The following is a 25,749-nucleotide window of genomic DNA, read 5'->3' on the forward strand; positions in this document are numbered from 1 at the left end:
AATTCACTAAGATTCCAATTCTCAAGACCCTTTTATGCCATTGCAATAGGATTAAACTGAAACATTTGTTCAGTCTGGAACAATTCCACAATCTATTAATTCCACTTTCACATAATGTTATCACAGGAACACTAGAGGGTATAGAGGAGACATACAGTATCTATCAATGCATGACAAAAAGAAGAGGAGGAGGTTATAATGATTTCTCTAGCAGTACGTGTTGGTATTAAAAGCTGGCAGACATAGATGTATCTTAGTGTTATATCAGAGCACTGCATCAGAAGGATTTGTGTGTTGAGTTTCTTGGAGAGCTCTGGGAATCTGGGAAGCTGCCATCAAACCAAAACTGTGTCACAGGAGGAGGAGGTGGGTAATACATTGTTAAGATTATTACAGGGAGTTTCTCCAGAGCATAGAACAGCTTGCTGTATAGGCTTCTGGAGGAAGAGGAAGTGAAGAGGGGGAAGATGTCTTTCGTCCTATATGTCGACCTTTAAAATATGCGTGTGTTCCTGGATATATATAACGACCTTTCCCTCTGTACTCTACTTCAAATGGACGTTTTGCAAAACTCTAAATCTTTCATGGTTTCGTGAGCTTTTCTTGGAGTAGTCCCTTTTCAAGGATACACTTAACAACATACAGAAGATATAGTAGTGTATTAGTCTGGGACATGGTGGTTATACTTAATCTATACAAGGAGTCGACGTTTAAACAACGTAAACAGCCAATAAGCAGCTGTCCTCTCCTCTGTAGTGCTGAAACAATTGGACACCAAAACCAATACTAATCAGTTGCATTTTCTTCAATGTGAAGGTTTTCTACATCTGACCAAAAACGACATTTGGACCCCTGACTTATAGCATTGCACATGTTGTACTCTTGTACTCTTTATTCTGACAGTTTAAAGTTAATCATAATCCTTTTGTTGGAGCTCTTTGCCAAATATAGTGCTGTTTTCAACACATATATTTTGTAACTGCAATTTCTTTTGGTTGACCTTTGTGTAGTTTTTGTACGCAAACGAAATATCTCTCATGAAAAGGTCTGGTGATATCATGGCAAGTTCATATGTGACTTGAGTCGCACTCAAGTCCAAGTCATGTTCCTCGAGTCCTCATCTCTGGCCAGAGTCGTTTCAGGACTACAAGTTTGAAAATAAATGTTATAAAGAAGTGCATTGAACAAACATCAATATCCAGGCTTAAGACTACATTAGCCATTATTAACACTGCACACCCAAACCACAGTGTCTGGTTGCATTGTGGGTAAGGAAGGCGTCAGGTTTTAACAAGGTCAAATAATGTGTGAAATAGCGTGGTGAAGTGAAGACATGTTCTTGTAGTCAGACCCCTACAAGTTAGTATCGATTAGCAGGTCACATGACTTCACATCTCCAATAGTAAGCTTAAAGCGCCTGATGTTTGGCGTGATGACGTTTAGCATTCTCATTTAGCCACTTGTTAGCAACCGCCCATTTTTTAAGACATTTAAAAGCTAGGTTTTTATGACATATTTTATGCCGTGGAAAAACACATGAAAATCCCTTCAGCTTTTATTAACCACATATCTTATTTCAGGCATCTAACCACAAACTATCCAAAACATTGATTCAAGACAAGGGAACAGGAAGTGCTCAAATACTAACTAAATCCTTGCACCAATCTATATAGAAGGGAATATATCTGATTCTGCTGCATCATTATAACCAACTTTCCATCATTAGTCCAACATGTGTCACTGCAGTTCTCTTTCAAACATGACATGCTGCTGGATACTCAACCCTTAACATCTGCTAAGCAACAACAGCCTCTCCAATCAAATCATGACCTGATTGTCCACTCACCAAGTCCTTGGTTGTGCCGAGTCTCTTCAGCCCGTCCAGGGGCAGCAGGTCAGCCGAGTCCTTGTGTGAGAACTGGGTGGCCTGCTTCAGACGCCTCTGCTGGTGCAGGATGGCTTTATCCCGGATGGCAAGCTCACCTTTCTTTGCCTCACTCATGTTCTTGGTCTGTAAAGCAGTCTTTTGTGGAGACTATAACCTCAGCAGCAGCAGCAGCAGCAGCAGAGAGAGGTTTCTGCAGACAGAAAGAGACAGAGTGTTCGTATGCAGAGAGGCTGAGAATCCCCAGAAGGCAGCTTTTTTTAGGATTGCTTTCGGTCCTTTTTAAGCACCAGAATAAACCTTCCGCCCTGTTCTGCCCTTTCTGAAATGCCCTTCCCTCTGGGCTCTGTCTTTCTTTCTCTGTGTTTGTAGTCCTGGCATGTATTTGTCTCTGCAGCTTTAGGAGCTATTGTCCTGTCCTCTGATGAAGACATGCATCTTCCTCCTCACACTGTCAAGATCTGCCTCAGTGTAGCAGCGGCTGTGTGAGTGAGAGTGTGTTATTCCCCCTCCCCTCAGTGCCGTCTGTCCTTGGATCTCTCTCTCTCTCTCTCTCTCTCTCTCCTCTGATCCCACCTCTTTCCGTCACACACTCAACAGACGCTCACCTCCTAAATACAGAGCACATTTCCTCATTTGACTCAACTGAAAAAACCCAAAGGAAAAACACTGTATACTGTACATCAAATACATACATTAATAAATGCACTTAAAATGTGGGCTGTAACTGACTTTCTAGATGAATTGCTTGATCTTTAATATCAGGAATTAGTTAAAAAGGTCCATCCCAGTTTTTAAAAGTCCAAGGTTAGATTTTCGGTTTATTATGACATAAATATATAAGCCTCACATATCCATATCTGAGAGGCTGCAAACTGCATGCTCAGCCAAATGTGCATGGAACACCACAACTCATTCACAGTATATATCCCTGAAAATACTGTCATCCATTCAGGTAAATAAGATTCTGTGTCTTTTATTCTTTACAGAGATGTTTCACCATGCTCTGTCACTCTGTATCTCGTCTCACAGCCAGCACAGTTTGAAGTATTGCTCCCTGAGCAGTGATGCTGTGCAGGTGTGAGATCACTGAGGTCCGACCACAGGATCAATCTCCTCTGATTGATGATAACAATTGATTTCCTCCTCCCCCCGTTGCAGCCACTGTGAATTAGAGAAACCCAATTTCCAACATACATCCATCTATCCATCCAGGCTCACCAACAAACGCTGAAAATATCACATCCATCAGTGTTGATGACCTCCATGATGACACATTGTGAACATGTTGATTATTCAGCCTACAGGTGTGATTGGGTTTATGTGATTCAACAAACTCATCTTATTTCACTGACGTTCATGACGTACGAGTAGAGAATTTGCTCAGAAAAGGCATGTTAATGCTCAAATGAAGGATTATTTCACTTGAGTTAAAATATATGATATTTTATTGAAGGAGGGAGTCCTTGTGAAGGTGAAGTGGAAAATAATGTTCGCATGCTGAATATATGTTGGTTTAAAAGCATGTGTCGCCCCCTGCTGGTCAACTTTTGGTATTTTTTTTTCAGTTATTATTTTTTTTTTTTTACCGGTTTTTATCAACAACGTAATCTACATTTTTACAATTTGAGGTTAACCGTATTTATAAATGTGTTTTTGTTGTTTTTTTCCAAGCAAAACTTCACAATTCTATTAGTTTGATATACTACACACAAGTAGAATATGGAGGAATGACCAAGTTGAAAACAGTAATTAAAGGACGGACAGCAAAGCAAAGCCCTGATCATTGTCTTTATTATCATGAACTAAATTCCCCAAACTGTCAAACAGATCAATAACGCAAAGAGAAATCCACCAAATCCCACGATTAAAGTGCTGCATTAACACACAAATTCAAGTTTCTGAAATGCATTTTATTTTACTCATTTCCGCACACCCAGTATTTAATGAAGAAACTGAAAAGTACCTTAATGAAAAGAAAAAAGCTGCTGCATGCTAGCAGAGAGAAAGAAATGAAACAGCAGTTTGGTCAGTTGCTGGCAATGTAACAAAGTCTTGCATTTTGTGCTCATTTTGTATGGAGTTCCATTATCTGAGGTTGCAGAAGGCACATGTGCATCGTTCCTTTCATGGAATTGCGCTTGAAGCTTTGCTGTAGTGTTTCTCTAAAAAAGAATACTGTGCAAGTGTGCACACATTAAGCTCCCTCTAAGCCGCTTCTCCTCACAGGCAACAACTTTCAAAGGACCTTTTCATTAACCTGGCAGTGTAAAACCAAAGCCATTTTTCATGATTACCTGCTATGTACAGTTCATAGAGACAAGAAATGTGTTTTGTTTCCGAGATATTTTAAGGTTTGTAGTGAATTATGGATAAACCTGTATGCGAGTGTAAACATCAGGAATATTGTGTCCCATAGATTTAAAATCATGCAGCAATAAAACCCAAGTTTGTTTGTGTGTCATGTATTAGCATTAGATTCCAGAGGTATTCATCCGTTACATAAATAATGACCTTAGTGTTAGAAAACCAAGGTCGCTTATTAGGGCTCCTAGTAACAATTACTAGCATTGTCAATATTTGTCTGTCTATAAAAAGTCAGATTCTCAAGGTCGAAGAAGATGTCTAAACTGCCATATTGTGTCAGACCAAGAGACACATATATTCAGTTTGATATCGTATTAAATAGAGATCAGGAAATCTCTATATGAAAACGGCATTTTCTGACATTTTTGTAAGGAATATAACTTAAAGGATTTACAGATAATCAAAAATAGTAATCATCATTAAATCACTCTTACTGCTGTCCTTACTTTGTTTTCAGGACCATAAAAGACTCTTCTAACCATCTGGACAGTAACATTCCTCCTGCACATTAAAACATTTTAAAGTTTGCAAATCTGTTTCCAAATCAAAATAAAGATGCGTTAGGAAACGAGAGATATTAAATTGTGCAGCAGAGGGAATCATTAACCATCCAGATGGTTCAGAGAGTCTTTGCCAACAACCTGATGAGCAGAGGTAAGTGAGTTTTCAAACTGTCCAGGTAGTTATTCCTTAGAGAACAGAGGATTTCCACTGTGACTTTCATTTGAATACATGTGAGCAATGAACTGGGGCTTGCTGTTATGATGTGGTTGACCTACGGGGGCTTCATCACGTTCATACTTATCATTGTAGCTTCAGCAACAGTATGTATGACGTGCGTTTCTTTTTTGGAGGCACAAAGGTCACTGTTCCCACCAATGCAGCAGAGCCCCATTCTGTGCGAGAACAAGCCTATATTAACGCCTCATGGGCTCCTCTCCGTTTCCCATCAGCCCTTTGGATCACAGCACGTTGGGCAGGTAGAGCGAACAGAGCAGCATGTTCTGACCCAGCGCCGGGAAGCGCCTGAAGGCCTCCCAGGCGTCCGAGAAGATGTTGTACTTGAGGAAGACGCGGTGCTCCAGGCTGGTGGGCAGGCTGACGTCGCGGCTCATGATGTAGACGCCGTCGTTGTGCAGCGTGCACGTCAGGTTCAGGCCCGACTTGGACGTGTTCTCCTTCAGCTGGATCCACTCCCCCGTGGTGACGTTGTAGGACTGCACCGTCAGCACATCCTCCGTCTGGCTGGGACGCCGCTGGCCGAACTCCAGCTCGTGGGTGTAGCCGCCCACCAGGAAGATGGTGTCCTCCACCGAAAGCATCTGCTGCTTGCGGATGTGCGCCGAACACGAGCGAAACACCGTCCAGGTGTCAGAGGTGGGGCAGTAACGCAGGACGCTTGTGTTCCTGTCTGTCAGAGAGAAAACGGAGGATAAACTGAATCAAAGGAATAGAAGTAATAGCAATCTTAATCTAAAACTAAGCTAAGTAAAATAATCTAATAAATAAGTGCAGGTTATCTTTTTTATATTTTTTGTAAATTGTGACATTAGGCTTTTTCAACAGGAAACCAGAGCAAGTGGCCATCATTATGTTCAGTGTGACTGTATACTCAACAGGGTCATACCAACCTCTTGCGGTGTATCCTCCCATGATGTAGATCATCCCCTGGCACTCACACGCTGAGAACTCAGCCAGCGGGTCGGGCATCGAGGACACACACATCCACCAGTCGTGCTCCGGGCTGTAACACTCCACCGTGCCCAGACTCTGGCCTCCGACCGCGTAAATCTTCCCCTGGACCGCCAGCAGCTTGAAGTTGGACCTGAGGAGAGGATGCAGGAAGTGAAACACGACAGCAGATAATGATACTTGAGAGGAAAGGTGTAGATCTCAAGGTGGAAACAGTGATGGGAATGTTGATGTTGGCAGTGTGGAAGTAGAAGTAGGATCGAAACTATGACCTATTAATAGAAAAATGGTATACAGTTAGGTGGCATATTGAAGTGCTTTGAAACACTTTTGTAAGACATTAAGGAGTATAATGAGTTTGAATACACTGAAAAAAACGATGGAAATTCCTAATACTCTTCTTTTACTCAAAATGTTACTTGAATTTGCAAGTCATTTTGTATCTTCATTTTATCAGTCAATTTAAATCCTAGAACCAAGTAAATGTTAACTGAAGTAACAGTAACAGAGTTTTTCTTTACTGTGGCCTGTGGCCTCAATTCACTCGCAGTGCATCCGGCTGTGTCACTTAAGTTGAACTGTTGGTGCCTTCTCTTGTAGCGGGTTGAATTGACGAAAAGGCATAATCTTTGTTTCCAGTATCTTTCTGTACTTACAGTTATGTGTGTTCGCTGCTATAATTGACATGTCTGTTACACAGCAACAAGTTCAAGTTATACGCCGTCCTCCCGCCTGATGGAGCTGATCAAAGAGTATCAGGTACATGTTCTGCTTGATACTAAATGAAATAGCTATCTCAACCCAGTCAGTCTCAGTACCTTCAAAGAAGTGTTTACAGTATATTGTATGCTATAATCGTCAGAAAAGGACTGTGTCGAGTGTGTCATCACAGATCCATGTCCTCCATGAAGTGCAGCAAAAGAAGACGCCACACCTACCAACGTGTCCATCTCCATCGAAGGATCTGAGGTGCAAATGTTTGGCGAAGGCTTGCACACCAAAGTTGAAATACGCTTCTGTACTTTTTCAAAAATCTGTTTTTTTATTTTCAAAAAATTGTAAATATCCTTAGTAAATCTTATTAATTTGTAGCTATTGAGTTGTTTTTTTGTTAATATTGGATTTTTGGATCTCTGAGTGTTTCTTTGCCTGCTTATTTTAGTTAAACTGATGTATGCGCAGTATTTGTTCAAATCATTGTAAGCTTAATCATGGCATGTACAACAGAACAAAAATAAACGTGTTTAAAAGCGTCCACTCTACTGTTTCATGCTTTGTATAGCCTTGGTTTAAAACGGTTTTATTGAGTAAAAATTGCATTTGATGTAACAGGTAAAATTATATTTAAATATTACCAACATATATATGAAATAAAAGGTAAGAATAGCAAGTAAAAACAACCTGAAAAGCCAAACATCTTTTAGTGAAGATTTGTAATAAGGTGCACATGTAGTCTTAAGTCAAATGTACTTACAAAACGGAAATTTGACCGTAAAGTTTACTTGTGCGCCTTTAGTAACAAACACTTCTTCACTGTAAGTAGATGGTACTTGAAATATACGTTGTCCCATGTACTTTCTGAGAGCAAAATCTTACCTAGATTTTCCTAAGTAAATCTTATTTCCCATTTTTTTAAGTGTAGCAACATTTCAATGTTTTTTCCTGTATTAAGATCAAAAGAAATCTATAGCAGTTTGGACCCTTTAAGGTGGAGCCCCTGGCGGTGTGAACCCTGCCCAATGATGCTTAGAGTCCCTCTGTGTTTACCTCTTCTGGTTGAGCGGAGCCACCTGGTTCCACTCGTTCCTGCAGGGGTTGTAGCAGTGCACCGCAGAGATCTCCTGGCTCGTCACCCTGTATCCACCCACTATGAACAGGTAGTTATCGAGCACAGCTGAGCCATATCCTCTGACGTTTATCATATCTGAAGGCAGGTTGTTTGCCAGGGGTTTCCAGCGCTGCTCCATCTCTCCATACCTCAGCATGGACCAGGGCTCATCCTGATCCGGCACGTCCAAGGAGAGGCAGGTGAAGTCTCCTATGGCTACCAGGGTGGCAGTGCCTCTCATGCGCATCTCTTTGACCAGCTCTCTGACAGCAGAGGGGAGGCTGCTGAACTCTGGTCGCCTCAGCATGGGATGATAGTAGCAGCTCATGTATTTGAGGCAAGCATTGCGCAGATCATGAGTCCCGTAGACTTCAGAGAGGCTGTACAGCTCCACGCAGTTGTCCTGGCGGATCTCCGAGGTGAGGAGCTTGAGGATCGAGGTGACCTGTAAGAAGGAGGCGGTCTCAATCAGGTCCTCCAGAGTCTCGTTGACAACCTGGACCTTGGAGGTGTTGATGAACTCCAGGACGAGCTCCAGGCCGGGCACACTGAGCCCCTGCAGCTGCACCGAGTCCTCCGTGGACTCCCTCATCCCGGAGCTGTACAGCGCACGGAAGTAGTCGCTTTTCTCAATCAGCTTCTTTTTATTCACCTCGTAGATTTTATCATCCATGACGATGGCAATAATCTGCTCAGATGACATGGTGAAGTTTTTGTAATCTTCAAGGCTGAGTTTAGTTTTTGCCCCTTGTTTCAGCCTCCTCGGGGAGCCACTGTTTACATTTCACCGGCGAGGGAGCTCTGTGGCCGGGCTATATATGGTAATGTTCAGCCCATAGATAACCAGGGAGCAACTTTCGTTGGCCGTTGAAGCTAACTAGCTATACATGTACACTGATAAAGCTAGCCAAAAGTACCTTTTCCTCGGATGAGCATTCCTTGACAGTCGCATAGAAAGTTGCCTTTGTTTCTAAAGACGTTGTTTAAATAGTGCAGTTTATTTCTGACATTGGCTGTAACAGTTCCCATCGCATTTTATCAGCCTTTTGGGAGACAAGTGCCGAGCTGTCAACAATAACTGTTTTGATTCTGCACTCTACGTCATTTCCTTTTCTTTAATTCTTCTTTGTGGGGATATGTTTGGCAGAGCTCTTGTGTGCTGCTGCCACCTGCCGGTGATTGGACGTCATGCTTAACCTAATGGATAACCTACAGTCAATATGCATATCATAAAACAACATACACACATGTTGGGATTACCTAAAGGTTCTGTATTTCTGTGATATAATTCCAAAGGAAATTAATGTTAATAGTATTATTTAAAAACAATTATCTAGTCAAAATAAATGCATTTCCCAGAAGGAATTTCTATAATATCCAATTAATTGTTTTAGGATTACTTGTTTAAAAATTGTCTAGATGTTAAAACTTGTACCAAATCTTGTTGACAGGAATGCCTTTTAGACATCCAGGTTTATACAATACAGTTATTACAACAAACTAAATTCATTAAACATGTAGTAAGATCTGATTTACATTAAATATTCCAAATGCTGTAGGAACAACCTTTAGATGTAACCAGTTTCTCAGGTGTGTCAGTTTATGGTGGCTCAACTTGATTTATTGTTCAAAGAGTTGATGTGAAAATCTGCTGTAAGTGGCACTTGTCTTTTAAATGGTATTTTCTTGTCCTTTTGTGTTTGAAATGTGTTATGCAGATAAACTTGCCTCATGTGGTATTATGTTAATTTCAAACTCCAAATTTTCCTACACAGGAACTTTTGAGAGGTTGGTGAACCTGCAGATTGAGAACTGTTGTTGAGTTAATTTGGCATGACTCAGAAACATGGAAATATTTCCTAAAACATTTAATTTGAACATCTTAATCACTGAATATTGACCAGTGATTGAAAAATCCAAAGCACGTTAATGAGTGTAAAATAAAAGCTTGTTATAGGTGATAGTTTATAGGTTTTCAAGATAATACAAATATTATTTAACTGAACGTTAAATGTATACTTCAACCTTGAACCCTACACGTTCTAACCCAAACTACATTGTTATTGTCACAATTTAGTGTTTTTTTTGTATAAAGTTAGATATTGTCTATCTCCTACTATGACAGGGCACTGAGGCAGAGCTAAAATAAACTCAGCAGCCAGCAGGCCTGTTGTCCATCTCCAGCTGTCAATCAAGATAAGGTGAGCGTTATCGCACTTGTGGCGTCTGTGTCTGTGTGAAGGTTTATCTCAGAGAGGCGTGAACCACCAAGTCATTCAACCGGCTCAGACGCCTTCAAAATAAAAGCATGGAGCTTGAGTTTTTACCTCTGTTTTTTACTCAAAAGCTTCAGTTCATAAACAAGCCGTTTATTTTATATAATCAATACGATTTGATTTATTAGAATTTTATAATAGTAAACTATAGGCATTAGAGTTGCAATTATGGATTATATTGGTTATCGATTATTCTGAATTGTTTATTGTCTGGTTTATTTGTCCACTATTGATAATCAGGGCCCAAGGTGAGTTCTTACACAATTTCAAAAGCCTGCATAAAAACAATACAGTTATGATATTTAAAGTGTACAAAAATAAAGCGTATCAATCTTTTAGTTACATTTTTTTGTTCCTTCTTTATTCTAGGGATAGGCCTACAGGAGTTTTAATTTGAAAACCGGAAATGGAGGTATTCTTTTTTCACTGTCTGTCTTGATGGTGGGGGATGAGTAATAGACAGGCATGCATCAATGAGAGACACACCGCCTCACAGACCCTCACTGCTCGGCCTGTTTCATGTTTGAGGCTCCAGGCCGCGGACAGCCGGCTGTTTGTGACCCGAGCTGAGGATGCGGGAGCAGGTGTGGACCTCCTGGCTCCCCCGCTGCCTGGTGCTCATCATCACCGCGCACACTTCATCTGCGTCCGCCGAGCTGCGGCCGTGCGACAGGGTGAGTGCCTTTATTATTGTCTCCATATCATTTAATGCTACTTGTTCTAAACACAAATGTGTAGCTTTCTAACAAGCCAAAGTAGCTTCAGTCTTTTTTAAATTCGTGTTCTCGTCTAGAAAATTGCAAATATATTTTAATGGATGATCCAGTCAATAAAATGGCCATGCATGCAGAAAGAAACAACCACACTATGGCTTCTCATAATGAACAATTAAAAGGAAAACAAGTCATTTGTCAGCTTAATATATTGGCTCAATTGTTTTTTGAGCTATGCGAGACCACACGGTCCCCCAACCCAACGATCGGCTTAAAATGTGGTTCATGTTGACCATACAGATGCTCCATGGCTAGCAGCCCGCTGAGGAGGAGAGAGAACCGGGGCCTTTTTTTGTCCATATCCATTTTTTGTTCATGTAAAAATAATAATGTTATAAGACATAGCATGCTCTGTCACATGTAAAAGTGTTGCATTCAAAAGAAAATACAAAACTAAAAGTGCTAATTAGAATGTTTTTTTATATAATATTTCAGAATAATTGATAATGATAAGAGCAGCTAACACACCTTTAACAGTTGTTATTATCATTATTATTATTATTCGTTTTTAGATGGTATTAGATGAAAGTGAAGTAATATTTACAGTGTCAAGAGACTACATGTGGTTTATTTTTCCTAGTTTAAGTCTAATTTATCCAAAATTATGTTCAGGCACTCTTTCGCCCTGATTCAATAATACAAAATATCAGTAGCCTATTGGAAGGCAAAAAGATTAGTGTTCATCTTTCCTGTTGTGTACTGTATACACAAATCCTAAAACCTCCAGTCTAGATAATCTCCTGACTCAGAGTATGCATGGCGTTGAATGTTATCCAATGTCCCTCCTCTCGCTTTTTCTCATCAGTCTCCATGACAACTAGCGTGAGTCACCCTGGAGACCAGCGCAATACATTAGCACATTTTTATCAGACTCACCTTTCCCCCCAAGCGCTGTTGTTTGTTCAGCAGGTGAATCTGAGCACATGTTTCCTTAGTTCATTAATGAGGTGCTCGTCCTCTCACAGTTTGTACACAGATTGCATGCTTGTGTGTGTTGGGGGATGGGGGGGTTCGGAATGAAAGCCATTTTTGTTTTTGCAGAGAGCTGAAGCTTATCTTTACTGCACACACACCCACCTGCATCTGCAAACCATCTCTGATTAGTTCCCCCCCCCGTCACACGCCACAGGTCGTTTCTGTGTTTGTTCCTGTTTAATTAGCTGCTGAATGTCAGTGCCTTGCTGAATGTCAGTGCCTTGCTGCAGCCAGCTCCTGTTCTCCGGTGATCCTCTGTCTGCCCAGTGCATCAAGCAGGGTCGGGGGAGGAGATGGATATCTGCCGAGGGAGGCTTTGGACTCAAGATAACTCGAATAATAATTAAAAAAAGGACAACCCAAGCCCTACTTACGGGATGTATTGCCTTAATTCTGTAGAAATTGCATAAAGCATACAACTGATTTAAAGTCTTTTGACAGTTAGGTATTCAAAGGTTACATCAGAACGAGAGGAAAGTGGGTGACATTGAATATCAATATTAAATATGCTCACTGTACTACTTTTACAGCCAAAAGATTCATACTAAAAGTCTAAATGCCTGTAAATATGACTTTATATAGCAATAATAACGTGTGTTAGGTTACATGGAACCTGTTGAGAAAATCAATTGAATGAATGTCATCGTTTAATTTGTTTGTATAGGCCAGCTAGTTTCCAGTCTTTATGCTAAGCTAACTAGCTGCCGGCTGTAGCTTCACATTTAGTGTAAAGATAAAAGAAGTCCAAATCCTAATAGAATTTCCTTAGCACACCTAAACATAATATTTATGAAATACAAAGCTGTTTGTTATTTTATATACCAGTTAACCATTGTTTAGCCCATAATATAATCAATATGGCATATCAAATAAAAAAGCAATAAATGTAAAAGTGTGGGAACAATATTTATTTTTAAAATGTTATTTTATGAGGTTATTTAAAAAACGAAATAATAGAACAACAAGTCAATAACTTGTAATGTATGAGGTTAATGGATAATAAAAATAAATACTCAGCTCTTGTATTGAACACACTCATAATTGTCATGTTTAGCTTGTTTCTATGGAGATTAAAAGCACCTCATTATAAATTGCCTTGGACAAAATGTTCCTCTTAATGAATGTGCAATCATTCCAAGAGGAGCATGATAATGACACAAGCAGTCGTCCTTGGAAAGAAGCGTGCATACAACCGCTGTCGTGCCCTTAGTGGACCATTCGTTTTACATTAGGTTGGTTGCCCTTGGTGATTAGGGTCAGCCATCAACTTTTAAGCCGGCTTTTGTTTTCATATGAAATCAGCTTCATACTCGTAAAAAAGAGTTATGTTGCGTCCATAACTGTATCTGAATCGAGATGAAGCACTTTAAGGGGTTTGCTTAGCCTGTGGCTGTAGTGCACTAGTCAGGGTGGGATAAACGGAAATAAGGGTGTAGAAAATAAACGATGATTTATGCGTGTATGTGTCCTGGTTTAATAAAAGGAGTCTACAGTTCGGCTGCACATACACCCTTATTGGTGATTTGAGCTAAAACCTCAGCTAACATCAGCATGATAACATTCTCACAATGTCCCCACTACCATGCTCATGTTTAGCACAAACTATGTTTCCCATGTTCACTATCTAAGTTTGGTCTGCTAACATATGTAAAATAGAGAATTAGAAATGGACATATGACCGCACACAGGACATTATTTTTTGGGCCAGAGGTGACTAAAGGTTAAAGCTTGTAGTTGTTTAATTTTCTCTTTCTACTGCACTGTTAGTGTACAGTTTTATTATTATAATTTTTACTTTTTTTATTATGCTGCTGTGTTTGTTGTGTCTTTGTAACTCTGGCACAACAATTTCCTTCGGGATAAATAAAGTCCTATCTTATGTTATCTTAGCTTAGAACAACCGAAAAGGAAACAAAAAATGTCGACCAAATGTCAAAATAAAGCTTCCTGATTTAAAAACACAAGCATACCCTGCTTCATCATCTACTTTACTCTTGTTGAGGATGCACTTGTCTTGACGTTTCCTGCTTGATAACATACATTAGCATTGAGGCTGATGCAGGTATATAGTCATCAACCAAAGTATTTGACTATTGTACCTGACTGTGTTGCAAGAGCAAAATTCAAGGGATCACCAAAGTGATCAGAATTCATCCTGAGATGAATATCTGTTTCTAATTTCATTGACCTCCTTTTATAAGATGTTGAGATATTTCACTCTCAACCTCATGGACAGAGGATTACCAAAATCAATCAGAACTTCTGAAAAAATGTGTTGCTATTCCATGAATTAGTTGCTGAAATATTCCGTCGGCACCACAGTGATCCATTGGATGGTGTGTTGATCTTGTTGTGTGTCTGTGTGTGTTTTGCAGACAGAATACAACTACCAGTACACAGAGTGTGACAGCACAGGGTCACGATGGAGGGTCTCCATCCCCGTCACTCCAAACTCCTGCTCAGACCTCCCCCCGCCAACCAGGGGAACAGACTGCTGTAAGTACTGTGTGTGTTTCTGGATGTGTGTGTTAATATCTGTGTGTACATGTCAATATGACCCCTTTTCCCTAACTGTCTCACAGCTTTTTCCTGTCCGGCTGGGAAGTTTTTAGAGATGAGCACGCAGCAGTGCACGCCGTGTCTGGCCGGCTCTTATTCTCTGGGCAGTGGTCTCCGTTTTGACCAATGGGACGCCATCCCTGCAGGCTTCACCAATATGGCCAGCTTCTTAGACCCTGGGCCAAATGGAGAGGACATTCAGGCCTGTAACAGGTGACACAGACACTCACTAACACTACTTTTCTCACAGGTTCAATCAGAGTTCAGGAATGACATGTGTTGTTTTTTTTGCTGAGTGTTGTTTTTCCTTGCTGCAGCTCATCATGGACGCCACAGGGTGTGTATCTAGAGTCAAACCGCGATGAGTGCACAGTGTCTCTGGTTTACGCCGTCCATCTGGAGAAACTGGGCTCCGTCTCCTTCACCTACCAGTACCCCGACAGCAACATCTTCTTTGAGTTCTATGTAAGCACTTTTAAATGCCTTCTTTAATATAACACATAGTGATATAAGCCATTTGGGTTAAAAATGGCTTGCCTAAATAGGTTTTATTATAGCTTAGATTCCACTGAAATTATCTATGATATTCCTGAATAAAATAGCAGTCAAATCTACCTAGATCTGCTGTTATAAACCTGCCCAGGCCAAGTTTTCTTATAATTCTTAAATAGTTAAAGAGTAGTATCAATCTAATCCTTTATTTGTCTTTTAAATGTCACACTTTAGATAGTGGGTATTTATGTGCTTAAAGTGCGATCAACCTTGAATGGTTCTGTCAGTTTTTAAACATTTAAAATGGAAGGAACTACATATCAGCTCATCATATCCACTTCTTGCAGTTTTTTTCCACTGATTGTTTTCAAGCAATCCACATATACCCTGGTTTACAGTTATATGAAATGAATGTGTAGTGGAGGTTTAATGCGAGATAACAGCAGCTTTTTCCTGGAAGACTATCTTACTGGATAATACCTGCCATATCAACTTGTGTTCAGGTCCAGAACGAGCAGTGTCAGGAAATGGCCCAGACTGAGGACCAGAAGTGGATTAAAGCCACCAACAATGGGGAATGGGAAACACACACAGTGAGTATCTGATTCTGCTTCCGTTAGTATGGGGACAGTGTTTTGGTTTTGGTGTGCTTCCTCGTGTGTATGTCTTTTTTGTTTTAAGGTGAGTCTAAAGACCGGTACTAACATCCTCTATTGGAGAACCACCGTCATCCTGGTAGGAGGAAAGATGGTGAAACCTGTGCTGCTCAAGAACATCCAAATAGAAGGTAAAGCAAACACTCGTTAACAACATTAGGCATTCATGAATTTAACAGTTGTAGCTTCCTTTTTGATTTACTATAAGCTACTATAGATGCCTTTGAAAACAGACATTTCCAGCACGTTATACTCACAGTTGACTGGTCCGTTTTGTGAGGCTGGCTTGATGTTATGCAGCTCATGTGGTTGATCAAAATAAAATAGTTTCCACACATTCAACAAAAAAAGTAGGCCGTAAATCCAAACAATCGAGGCAAAATTATAGCGTTAATTGATTAATTTTATGGATGAAAACTGTGTCTCGTCGCTTTTATACAGGTTGCCCATATCCGTGCTCCTGATAAGGTGGCCCTGTGGGAATTGTAGTCTTTTATCTTCCATGCACCTCAGAGGTCAACACTAATACAATTGAAGCTTTTCACAAAACAAAAACTGGCTTAAACATTAGCAATAAGATGTAATATATACAGTGGATGGAAACGTTTGAGATGAATTCAGAGTCTTCTTTCTTGGATATACAATTTATAAATGAATAATTCCAGGTGTTGCCTACACATCTGAGTGTTTCCCGTGCCGGCCCGGGTGGTTCAGCCCGGCCCCCGGCTCCTCATCCTGTGAGCCTTGTCCCAGCAACACCTTCTCCATTAAGGGGGTCTCCTCCTGCACCACCTGCCCTGAGCACCACTACTCACGTATGTACACATTTGACTTTGCTGTATAATATTGTCCTCTGTAGAGAAAAAGACTAGACCATATTCTGTCTGTGCATGTTTTTCTCTGCATCACTGTGTACTGGATCATCACCGTCTCTCTCTCCTCTCTCAGATGAGGGGTGGGCCGAGTGTAAGGTGAGGCCGCCGTGCTCAGAGAAGGATTATTTCCAGATCCACACGGCCTGCGACAGCGAAGGAAAGGTCAGCAGCATCCACACGACACACACACTCACACACATCCTCACCTTTTTGCTATACAAGGATAGACACACGCTCTTTTGTATAGGGTTTGAATTAAAGGTGCATAAACAATTTAACATTTTCAAAGATTTCTTGACAATAAGGTTGTTTAAAGCTTGGATGATTGAGTTAATAAGCTGAAATAAAGCAAATTAATCTAATTACAACAAGACAATTTAAAGGTTTTTAGACTTTACAAAAGATACATACAAACACCCATGATAGGTGTTTTATGTAAAAGGTGATCAGCATGTCATTGTTTATTTTTGGTCTGATGTTTACACAAAAAGATTATATATTGAGTTATGCTGTGTGCATTTATACTGATGTCAATTTACTTAAGGCCCATGTTATCTGTTTTGACTGCATCACACTCACATTTATTATAAAATCAGAAGACGTTTAGTCAGCGCTCTCAGGGTATTGTGTATCAGAAACCAGAGAAGTCACACTGTGTGAGGAAATGATGAAAAGCTTAGTGGACGCTTTGCATGTCATCTGATCCAAAGTCAACTTCGTCGGCTCTCGTCCACGACCTTGGCTTGTTTAGATTCACCCCTCTGAAAGTGCTGAGTTAGAGTGATGACGATCAAAAAACAGAAAAGAAACACAATCTATCTGTCCTCCATTTAAGACAAATGTATGTCTGTATTGTTCCAGGTACTGTTACTTTATCTAATCATTTTTTAAAGAATCCTAAATCCCCTGACCTCTGTGGTGTTGTGTTTTACAGACGCAGGTGTTGTATCGGTGGGTGGAGCCAAAGATCTGTGTGGAGAACGTGACGGGGGCGTTGGAGCTGCCTGCCACGGCGCAGAGAGAGCCCTGCCCCCCCTGCAACCCCGGCTACTACAACAGCAATGACTCCACCTGTTTGCCCTGCCCAGCTGGAACCCACTCAGATGGCACCTACGGTAACCATGCCCACACCTGGCCTCTGGGGTTACTGATGCTGCTGTATTCATACAATTCAAGCTTTTTACTCTGCATTTATCTAGTGAAAGAAAACCAAACATCTAAACACGACCCAGCTGGATTATCCACTATTGAATAGATGGTTCTTGTGCAAACATAATGTTTTGAAAAGGAGGAAAATACCATTGTCGTTGTTAAATAAAGCTTCTGTGTGTGCTTGTGTTCCAGTGTGCACCAAGTGCCCTGCAGGTACAGAGCCGGTGTTGGGTTACGAGTATAAATGGTGGAACGTGCTGCCCTCCAACATGAAGACTTCCTGTTTCAACGTCGGAAACTCCAAATGTGATGACATGAATGGTAAACACAACAAAGTCAAGCTTGAAGGACTCTCTAACTTTACATTAAAGAATATAAAGCTCCAGAACAGATACTTAAATGGCCAGATTGTTTTCCTAAAGCTTTATTACTAGGTTTTTGTGTCCATCTGAAATCACTCTTCACATACACACACTTGTTTCCTCTGTGCAATATACAAACCCTTTACTATTTAATACTGTTGTTACTGACTTCTACTTCATTCATTTGATACATTTCACCTACTTTTACAATGCTTTTTCCTATTCATGACGTATGCTTTGCTTCGTCTACTCTATACATTTCCCTGCTTGGGGGCAAATTAAAGATTTCTGATTCTGATATATGTGCACAGATCTGTTATCCAGATTGAGTGAAGTTGAATGTGTTGCATCATGTCTGTTGTTCCTCAGGATGGGAGGTTGCAGGGGACCACATTCGCAGCGGAGCAGGCAGCTCAGATAATGACTACCTCATCCTCAGCCTGCACGTGCCTGGCTTCAAGTGAGAATTTGTGCTTTTCTATGTACATTTGGGCACCTCAGAAAGTAGGTAAGATAAGATAATGCAAAGTAGGTACATATGGTGCGGGTTGTTGAGTTGTTTGTGGTGGATTGAGCCTTGATTGCTTCTGGCTAAAATAAGTGGCAAGACGCTTTGGCTATACTTTTTAAATCTCTGCCTGTGTTTGTGTTTCTGGTGGCAGGGTCCCAGCCTCTCTCGCAGGGATGACGGGCAGTGAGTTTGGACGGATAACCTTTGTGTTTGAGACCCTGTGCTCTGGTGACTGTGAGCTCTACTTCATGATGGTGGGTGTTTTTTATCTGTGTGTTTTAGTGCAGACGGTAGTAATTAGATGACACGTTTTACCATTAAGCAGAATAGTGAAATTTCTCTCAGTCTATTACAGTGTTCTGCATATTGTTGCTCAGTTTTACAACCCTTGTTTTCCCATTTCACTGTGCCGCCCCCTGCAGGATGTGAACAGGAAGAGCACCACAGTGGTGGAGTCATGGGAAGGCAGTAAAGGGAAACAGTCGTACTCACACAGCATGACCAGGAACGCCTCCGTCGCATTTACATGGGCCTTCCAGAGGACCAACCATGCTCATGATGTGAGTGAACACACACACACACACACACACACACACACACACACACACACACACACACACACACACACACACACACACACACACACACACTCAGAGTGCCTTTATCCCTTTAATACAATGCCTGTGCTTGTCATTCTCAGTAATAATTATCTAGAATAGGGAGTTTTGTTTTCAGCTAATCTAGAAATATTGGTGTTTTTAAGCCATGGTAGAAAAAACGACCTCCTTGGTTCAGATGGATAGTCTTGATTATCTTTATAAAATGTAACCATTACTTGCTTAAAGCAGTCGCAGATTTGTATCTCAACATATGTTTCTATCCCTGTGGTGTGTGTGTAGGTGCGTCAGTATGTCAGTGACATGGTGAAGGTGTACTCCATCAGTGTGACGAACGTCCTGGACGGCGTGGCGTCGGCGTGTCGGGCCTGCGCTCTGGTTCCTCAGAACTCTCAGCGGGCCGGCTCCTCATGCGTTCCCTGCCCCGCTGGCTTCTACATCGACAGAACCACCAACCGCTGCCAGGAGTGTCCGCAGAACACACACCTGGCCGGACGCCACACCTACGGCCAGGACGCGTGTGTCGCCTGTGGGCCTGGAAGTATTAGCGACAAGGTAAAGAGATTTTTCCTCCTCTTTGTGTTTGTGATACAAAATTCATTTTGTAAGCAGCTTGTTTTAGCAAGCAGCTGTCCTACAAACAAGCCTAAAATATACTTTTATTTCTTCAAATTAGCAACAACTGATCCAAGCATTATGTTAACAAATCCGACTTTGTGCACCGATACATTTTGGTCAAACGTTTTTTTATTATATCTGATCACAAACAACAAAAGGCTGACAAGACCAATATATATTAGCATTTATTTGAATTGATTCTATGATATAACTTCTATATAAACTCTTTGGAGTTCTCGCTGTGATTCTGAACATAAAATAGAAAAATGTTAGTTGGATAATTTATATTGAACATTTTATTTACAGATAATTACATTTGAAAAAAATGTAACGAAGGGAAATCTCAACATTGTTGTTTAAGGAATATGATAAGCAAATCAATATTTAACAAACTCCATATTATTTAATTTATTTAGTTTATATTATTTTTCCATGTATTGATTATCATGAAATGAACCCATGGTATAGTCGTCTATACCAATGGTTCCCAACCTTTCCCAAGAGCCCCCCCAAATGACTCCTGTTGGAAGTTGCGCCCCCCCCCCCCCCCCCCCCCCCCAGTCTCAAAAAAAGTCTCAAAAAAGCTACAACTACTGTCACAAACTGGATGAATGTAAAGTATTTTGTTAAAGGAGGATGAAAGCGTAATTAAGGAGCACTATTGGAGTGACTTTGATGGTTATTGGACTCAGGATTAATTTATTTGGATTCCCGCTGTATGAAGAAATTAAAGGACGGCGCAAGTGGAAACAATTCACAAAGGGATTAAACTGTTTAAAACACATGCTCAAAGTAAGCCGGATTTTGCCGATGTATTTATGTGGATTCAAAAGTCGTAAATAATCTACAAAATGGAGGAGACCGATCTGATTGGAGCAACTGTGACAAATAATCCAACTGAAACCGGCATGGACAATGACTATGTTTTAAAAATGCGCTTATCCAGACAAGCCTGGTTTGGACACTTTATGGGCAGAAGAAACATTTATATTAAAGAAAGAATTATACATTTCTGTCTTTTTATGCCTTTAATACTAACTTGAATTTTTATTAAAATTAATTAATCAATTATTTTTTATATTTTATTGTAATGTAGAGAAGAGGCTTTTAGTGACAATCATGTATTGCCTTACAATTATATGTATAAAATAAAAAGTCTAAATATGATATTTGGCCTCAAATCATCTGAGGCCTGGCGCCCCCCCTGTGATCTTTGGCGCCCCCCCCAAGGGGGGCGCGCCCCCCAGGTTGGGAACCACTGGTCTATACAGTACTTTAATTTGTTAATGTATTTCCTTTCCTTTCAGGAACACTCTCGTTGCTACAGCGACTGCTCCTTCTCCCACACAGAGAACAACCGTACGCTGACCTTTGATCTCAGCCCCCTAAGCGACGTTGCCTCGGTGACCATCGGCCCCAGTTTCACCTCTAAAGGCACAAAGTACCTGCACCTGTTCAACATCAGCCTGTGTGGCCACGAGGTACTTCACACATACTCAAAATATGTTTAAATCCTCACATTCTTTATACTAAAACTATCCTTCAGATCAGATCTTTTTGTGATGTTGAACTTATTCTCCCTCATGGTTAGCTGTCTTAAATTAAAGCAGCACATTTTAATGTATTTTAGTTATATTTTTGTCAGCATTACTTTCTTTTAGAAATCAAATAGTCTTTTCCATGTAGGCCTGTCACTCCTGTTTGATAGCATTTATTAAAGCGTAACCATAGCAACTGACATATTTGTTCCTATCTGCTCGCTGCTCCAGGGGAAGAGAGTGGCAGTCTGCACAGATAACGTCACCGATGTGTCCACCAAAGATGACCAGAGTGATCCGGCGCAGTTTGTTAACTCAGTGGGCAGCTTCATCTGTCAATCAACCATCATCCCAGCAGATGGGCGGGGCTTCAGGATGGCCATTTCCTCCCAGTCCATCAGCCTTGCAGACAATTTCATCGGTACGATGCTTGTTAGAAGGCAGTATGTGGATCTGTTATCACTAAATGTTTAATATTCCATTAATATCTTTATCATGTTTTTTCCTAGGAGCAACAATGGACTCTATTCTGGATGGTGTGAAAGCTCAACCTGAACTTTTTACGGAAAGCTCAAAGGATGTTCCAGATATCAACTTCTTCTACAGGTACAGTTTGAGAAGTGGTGCAAGAAGAACTTGGATCTCTTGCTTAAGTAAAAGAAGCAAAAGTCAAATGTAAAAATACTCTGTTACAAGTAAAAGTCCCGCATTTAAATGACTGCTTTATGGCCCATTTCAGAATCATATACAGTATATTAAGTTACTATTGATGCATTACTGTGTTCCTCCCAGCTGATAAAGGTGGAGCACATCTTTATTTATTTGTATATAGCTTCATATAGTAAGGTTCTTGATGGAATTGACTTTTTTTACATTACACCAATGAGTGTGAGAGACAAATGCAGAGTGAGTGTTTGTTGTTTCTTATGTTTCTAACTGTGCCCTTTTTTCTTTCAGGTCAACACAAGTAACTGCTTCATGTGATCAGGGTCGCAGTTCAGTCATCACCGTTCGCTGTAAACCTGAGAAGTCTGACCGAGGAGAGCTCTCTGTGCCCAGGTATGGTAAATGTAGGGGATGACTGCTTACTGTGGATCAAAAATGTGTTAGTGTGCTCTTGAAAATCAAGGGACTGGAAAGGTTTCTGGCACTCTAAAAAATAAGAACAAGTACATGACGTAAAATATATTAAAAACAATGTACAAATAAAGTTAAAACATGTGTAAATAAAGTTCTGAATTAGGATTGTGGTGCTCCATAGATGTCCCGGCCAACAAATCGTATTCTACAGACTTAATGAAATATATGTGTTGGCTACAGATCCTCTCCAAAAAAGAGTAAAAAATAATTGCAATATGTTTTTATTCTTCCAAATAGTACAGTCCTAATAAAATGTACAATATGTGTTTGTGCAGCTCCTGTCCTGCAGGAACTTGTGATGGATGTACGTTTCACTTCCTGTGGGAGAGTGCCTCTGCCTGTCCACTCTGCACTGAGGACGACTACCACCGGATAGAGGGGGCCTGCAGGGGGAGGGTCCAGGTAACACACTCTTTATTTATCTGTGAAATGACCCAGACCTAAAACACATTTTTATTATATATTTTGTATTATCTACAATATCTACATCTTACTAATAGCAATGAATAAACAAGCAAGAATAGTCACTCTGCTAAAAAACTAATATCAATCTATGGTATATTTATTATGTATAACAATTCATTTTGGAGAAGCCTTAATATATTTGACGAATATTCAGGTTAAATGTGAAGATATAATTCTAGATATAAACACCTTAATAATCCCTTAAACCAACACCTTACATTTCTTATTTGTTGCTATGTCTAAGATTAACTGAACAATGCTTTATAATTCAGTTCAAACTACTTTTATACTTCCCTTAGTTAAAAACACAACTAAACATTGCTACATTTACATTGGCAGACCTCCCTTGTGCTTCGCATGCCAACTCTTTTCAGAAGCAAATCAAAATAGACACATTTGTTTTCTTTTTATCAGAAATCAGTCTGCTCTATCATTTGATTCATGAAGCCAGCAACAAATAGAAAGTTCTCCATCTGTCTCCCTCCACTCTCTCCAGGAAACTCTGTTTGTGTGGAACGATCCAAAGCTGTGCACCAAAGGCGTGCCGCTGCCCCCCCGCAGCTCCTCTCCCTGTGAGGCCATCGCTCTGTGGCTGAAGGTCGGGGTGGGGGGCGGAGCCTTCGTGGCCGTGCTGCTCGTCTCCCTCACCTGCTATTTCTGGAAGAAAAACAAAAGGTGAGACGAAAATACCAATCATACGCCACCAGCAATCTCAACATTCGTATTACATCACCTTCATTTGTTTTTAAAGGAATATATGTCATGGCTGTTTGTCAGCGACAGTAAAGAAGTATACATTTTATTTATCAGTCCTAGAGTAATGCTTTGCCACCATCAACTTCTTCGTTTTTTGCTTTAGTTGGATAACTATTAATAACTTTGTGACTAACTATATAGTTAATTAGCACAAATTGTGACAACCATATGAATTATAATTATTCTTAGACTGTGTCATTTGAATGCATTTTAAAGGTTTAGTGCAACAGAAATATACTTATTCCTCTTTGTATCCCCTTAGTCATCTTGTGATCTTGAACCCTCAGATTTATCTTGATCAAAACACGTTTTTTGTTAATAAAAAAAACATTTGGTAGAATCACTTCGATTTTTTGGATGACCGTCTATGATAAAATGTAAGCTATCTTTTAGGGGGAAAACGTTTTAGTATCCGCATATAAACCCCTACACAGTGGATTTTTTTACTGTGCTAAATAATATGTTGAATCACCATGACGGAGTCCCTGTGGTCTGTGTTCAGGCTGGAGTACAAGTACTCTCGTCTGGTGATGTCGGCCAACAGAGAGTGTGAGCTGCCAGCTGCAGACAGCTGTGCTCTGGCTGAGGGGGAGGAGCCTGACGACGACGTGGTCTACACCAAGAAGCCCTCCCTGCTGGGGAAACTCCGCGCCATAGCTAACAAGGTGTGTATCTGACTGATTATAAACTACATTCACTGAGCATGTGCTGCATGCTTTTTTCTTGTAATGCCTTACCCAACTACACATATTTGTACCTCTAAACCCAAATCTTTATAGCCCAATCAGTTTTAATCCTACTTGTCGAGTCATCATACTGCAATACGTGCCAATTGCAAAAAGTAATTCAGCCTCTTTGCTACAGACTAGAAAGAAAATGCATGTTTTTTTCCACATCTCAAACAATAACAATTAATTGTAATGAAATGTTGAAACAAGTTAATTAGAAACGTGAAATGTATCTTTGCTGTGTGTATGTTAGAATAATTGTATTGTTATGTATATGTGACTTTGATTTATAAAAAAACATTATCCTTGGTCTAGGTCACTCTTTCTTGTTTGCGTATATGTTGCTTTCACTTAATTTGCTTCTATTTACAGTATTACTTGAAATTGTACCTACTAAACTCTTCACTGTACTTTTTGTTAAAGAGCCAACACAGTTTCATTGTTCTAAGCACTATGAAGATAAAGATATATTACTCTGTAAAATCTGTGTCGTTCAGCACGACAGGGGAGAGAGCAGTGAGTCTGTGCAGCTCAACTCGTCCCACAGTGACCGATGGATCCTGGGATGAACAGATCCAGACGGAGAGAGAGGTGAAATAATGGAGGAAGAGTCGGTCAGTGACGGTGTCCGTCACTCCCCTGCTTCTCATGTTTCCTTAACCCGCCCTACATTGTATGCAAGGGGGGGGGGCACAAAAAAAGACCTCATGATTGCCACTCGGACGCAGGCAGAACTCGACTTTTATTCCTCTAATACCCAGGAAACACGCTCCTGCTTTAGTGCCATGGAGGCTCAAGGGCGGCACCTGAAAGAGAAAATGCTTTTGATGTTTTTTTGTATTTTTTGTAATTTAATTTGGTATTTTGCTTTCTGTTCAGAGTCATGTATTTATATCAATGTTTTAATGATGAACCTTTATTAAAGTCCTATTTGACTTTCTGATTTGTTTGTGGCTGTTTAAAGTTCATACAGTTCAACTCATGTGTGACAGGTATAGGCCTTTTTATAATAGTAAGAGTACAAATCTGCAACTTTTTTTATAATCCGTTGTCATTTTGATGCATTTTCTTTGGTAATGTATGAAAAGTGAAGATTTACTTAAATAATTTATAATTGCAATCAGGACGATTAACTTAATTAAAACTCTCTATGCAGAAGAATGGCTGTTGTGATTGTTATACTGTTATCCATTATAGGCCACTGATATTATTCATGCATTTATGTAAGAGCATTTTACTGTTGTTTTATGTGGAGGTCATTATTATAGAATAATCTACTGCATATGTTCTCATATTATTTATTGATTGTCACATGTACTCAAAGTGACACAAAGCGAGTTTTGTCCAAATTATTAAAATAAATAACAATTACTCAAAGGAAAAGCACCTAATCTTAATTTGTTACGTTTTTTAAGATGCAAATGTCCTTTTTTATTATTACATGACAGCAATGGAATGTGATTATTTGATGTTGAAATTAATAT

General features: G+C 40.1%; 3 protein-coding genes across 3 annotated transcripts in view; 1 reads left to right on the forward strand and 2 right to left on the reverse strand.

The window, feature by feature from the left end:
- The window catches only part of nrip2 (nuclear receptor interacting protein 2), a 40,221-nt gene extending 37,812 nt beyond the window's left edge, over positions 1 to 2,409 (reverse strand). The window contains exon 1 of the mRNA XM_034225979.1: positions 1,847 to 2,409. Within this exon, the coding sequence (XP_034081870.1) occupies positions 1,847 to 2,002 (156 nt within the window). The 5' untranslated portion in view covers positions 2,003 to 2,409. The remainder of the gene's footprint in view (positions 1 to 1,846) is intronic.
- A 1,368-nt stretch (positions 2,410 to 3,777) lies between these two features.
- klhl42 (kelch-like family, member 42) lies at positions 3,778 to 8,861 on the reverse strand. Its single transcript, XM_034225846.1, has 3 exons — positions 7,712 to 8,861; positions 5,884 to 6,077; positions 3,778 to 5,663 (listed from the first exon to the last, which is right to left on the reverse strand). The coding sequence occupies exons 1-3, from the start codon at positions 8,473 to 8,475 to the stop codon at positions 5,215 to 5,217; spliced, it is 1,407 nt and encodes a 468-aa protein (XP_034081737.1). The 5' UTR covers positions 8,476 to 8,861; the 3' UTR covers positions 3,778 to 5,214.
- A 1,606-nt stretch (positions 8,862 to 10,467) lies between these two features.
- On the forward strand, positions 10,468 to 25,651 carry LOC117552495 (UPF0577 protein KIAA1324-like). The gene is made up of 22 exons (XM_034226001.1): positions 10,468 to 10,722; positions 14,172 to 14,292; positions 14,379 to 14,568; positions 14,673 to 14,820; positions 15,351 to 15,440; positions 15,529 to 15,634; positions 16,169 to 16,318; positions 16,452 to 16,540; positions 17,313 to 17,493; positions 17,723 to 17,851; positions 18,262 to 18,352; positions 18,555 to 18,657; positions 18,826 to 18,963; positions 19,303 to 19,575; positions 20,946 to 21,119; positions 21,408 to 21,597; positions 21,686 to 21,782; positions 22,134 to 22,235; positions 22,592 to 22,718; positions 23,278 to 23,456; positions 24,040 to 24,202; positions 24,763 to 25,651. Exons 1-22 carry the CDS (start codon positions 10,621 to 10,623, stop codon positions 24,832 to 24,834), a joined length of 3,015 nt encoding a protein of 1,004 aa, XP_034081892.1. The 5' UTR covers positions 10,468 to 10,620; the 3' UTR covers positions 24,835 to 25,651.
- The last annotated feature ends 98 nt before the right edge of the window (positions 25,652 to 25,749 follow it).

The sequence above is a fragment of the Gymnodraco acuticeps genome, unplaced genomic scaffold (genome assembly GCF_902827175.1).
Source record: "Gymnodraco acuticeps unplaced genomic scaffold, fGymAcu1.1, whole genome shotgun sequence".
Classification (NCBI taxonomy): Eukaryota; Metazoa; Chordata; class Actinopteri; order Perciformes; family Bathydraconidae; genus Gymnodraco; species Gymnodraco acuticeps.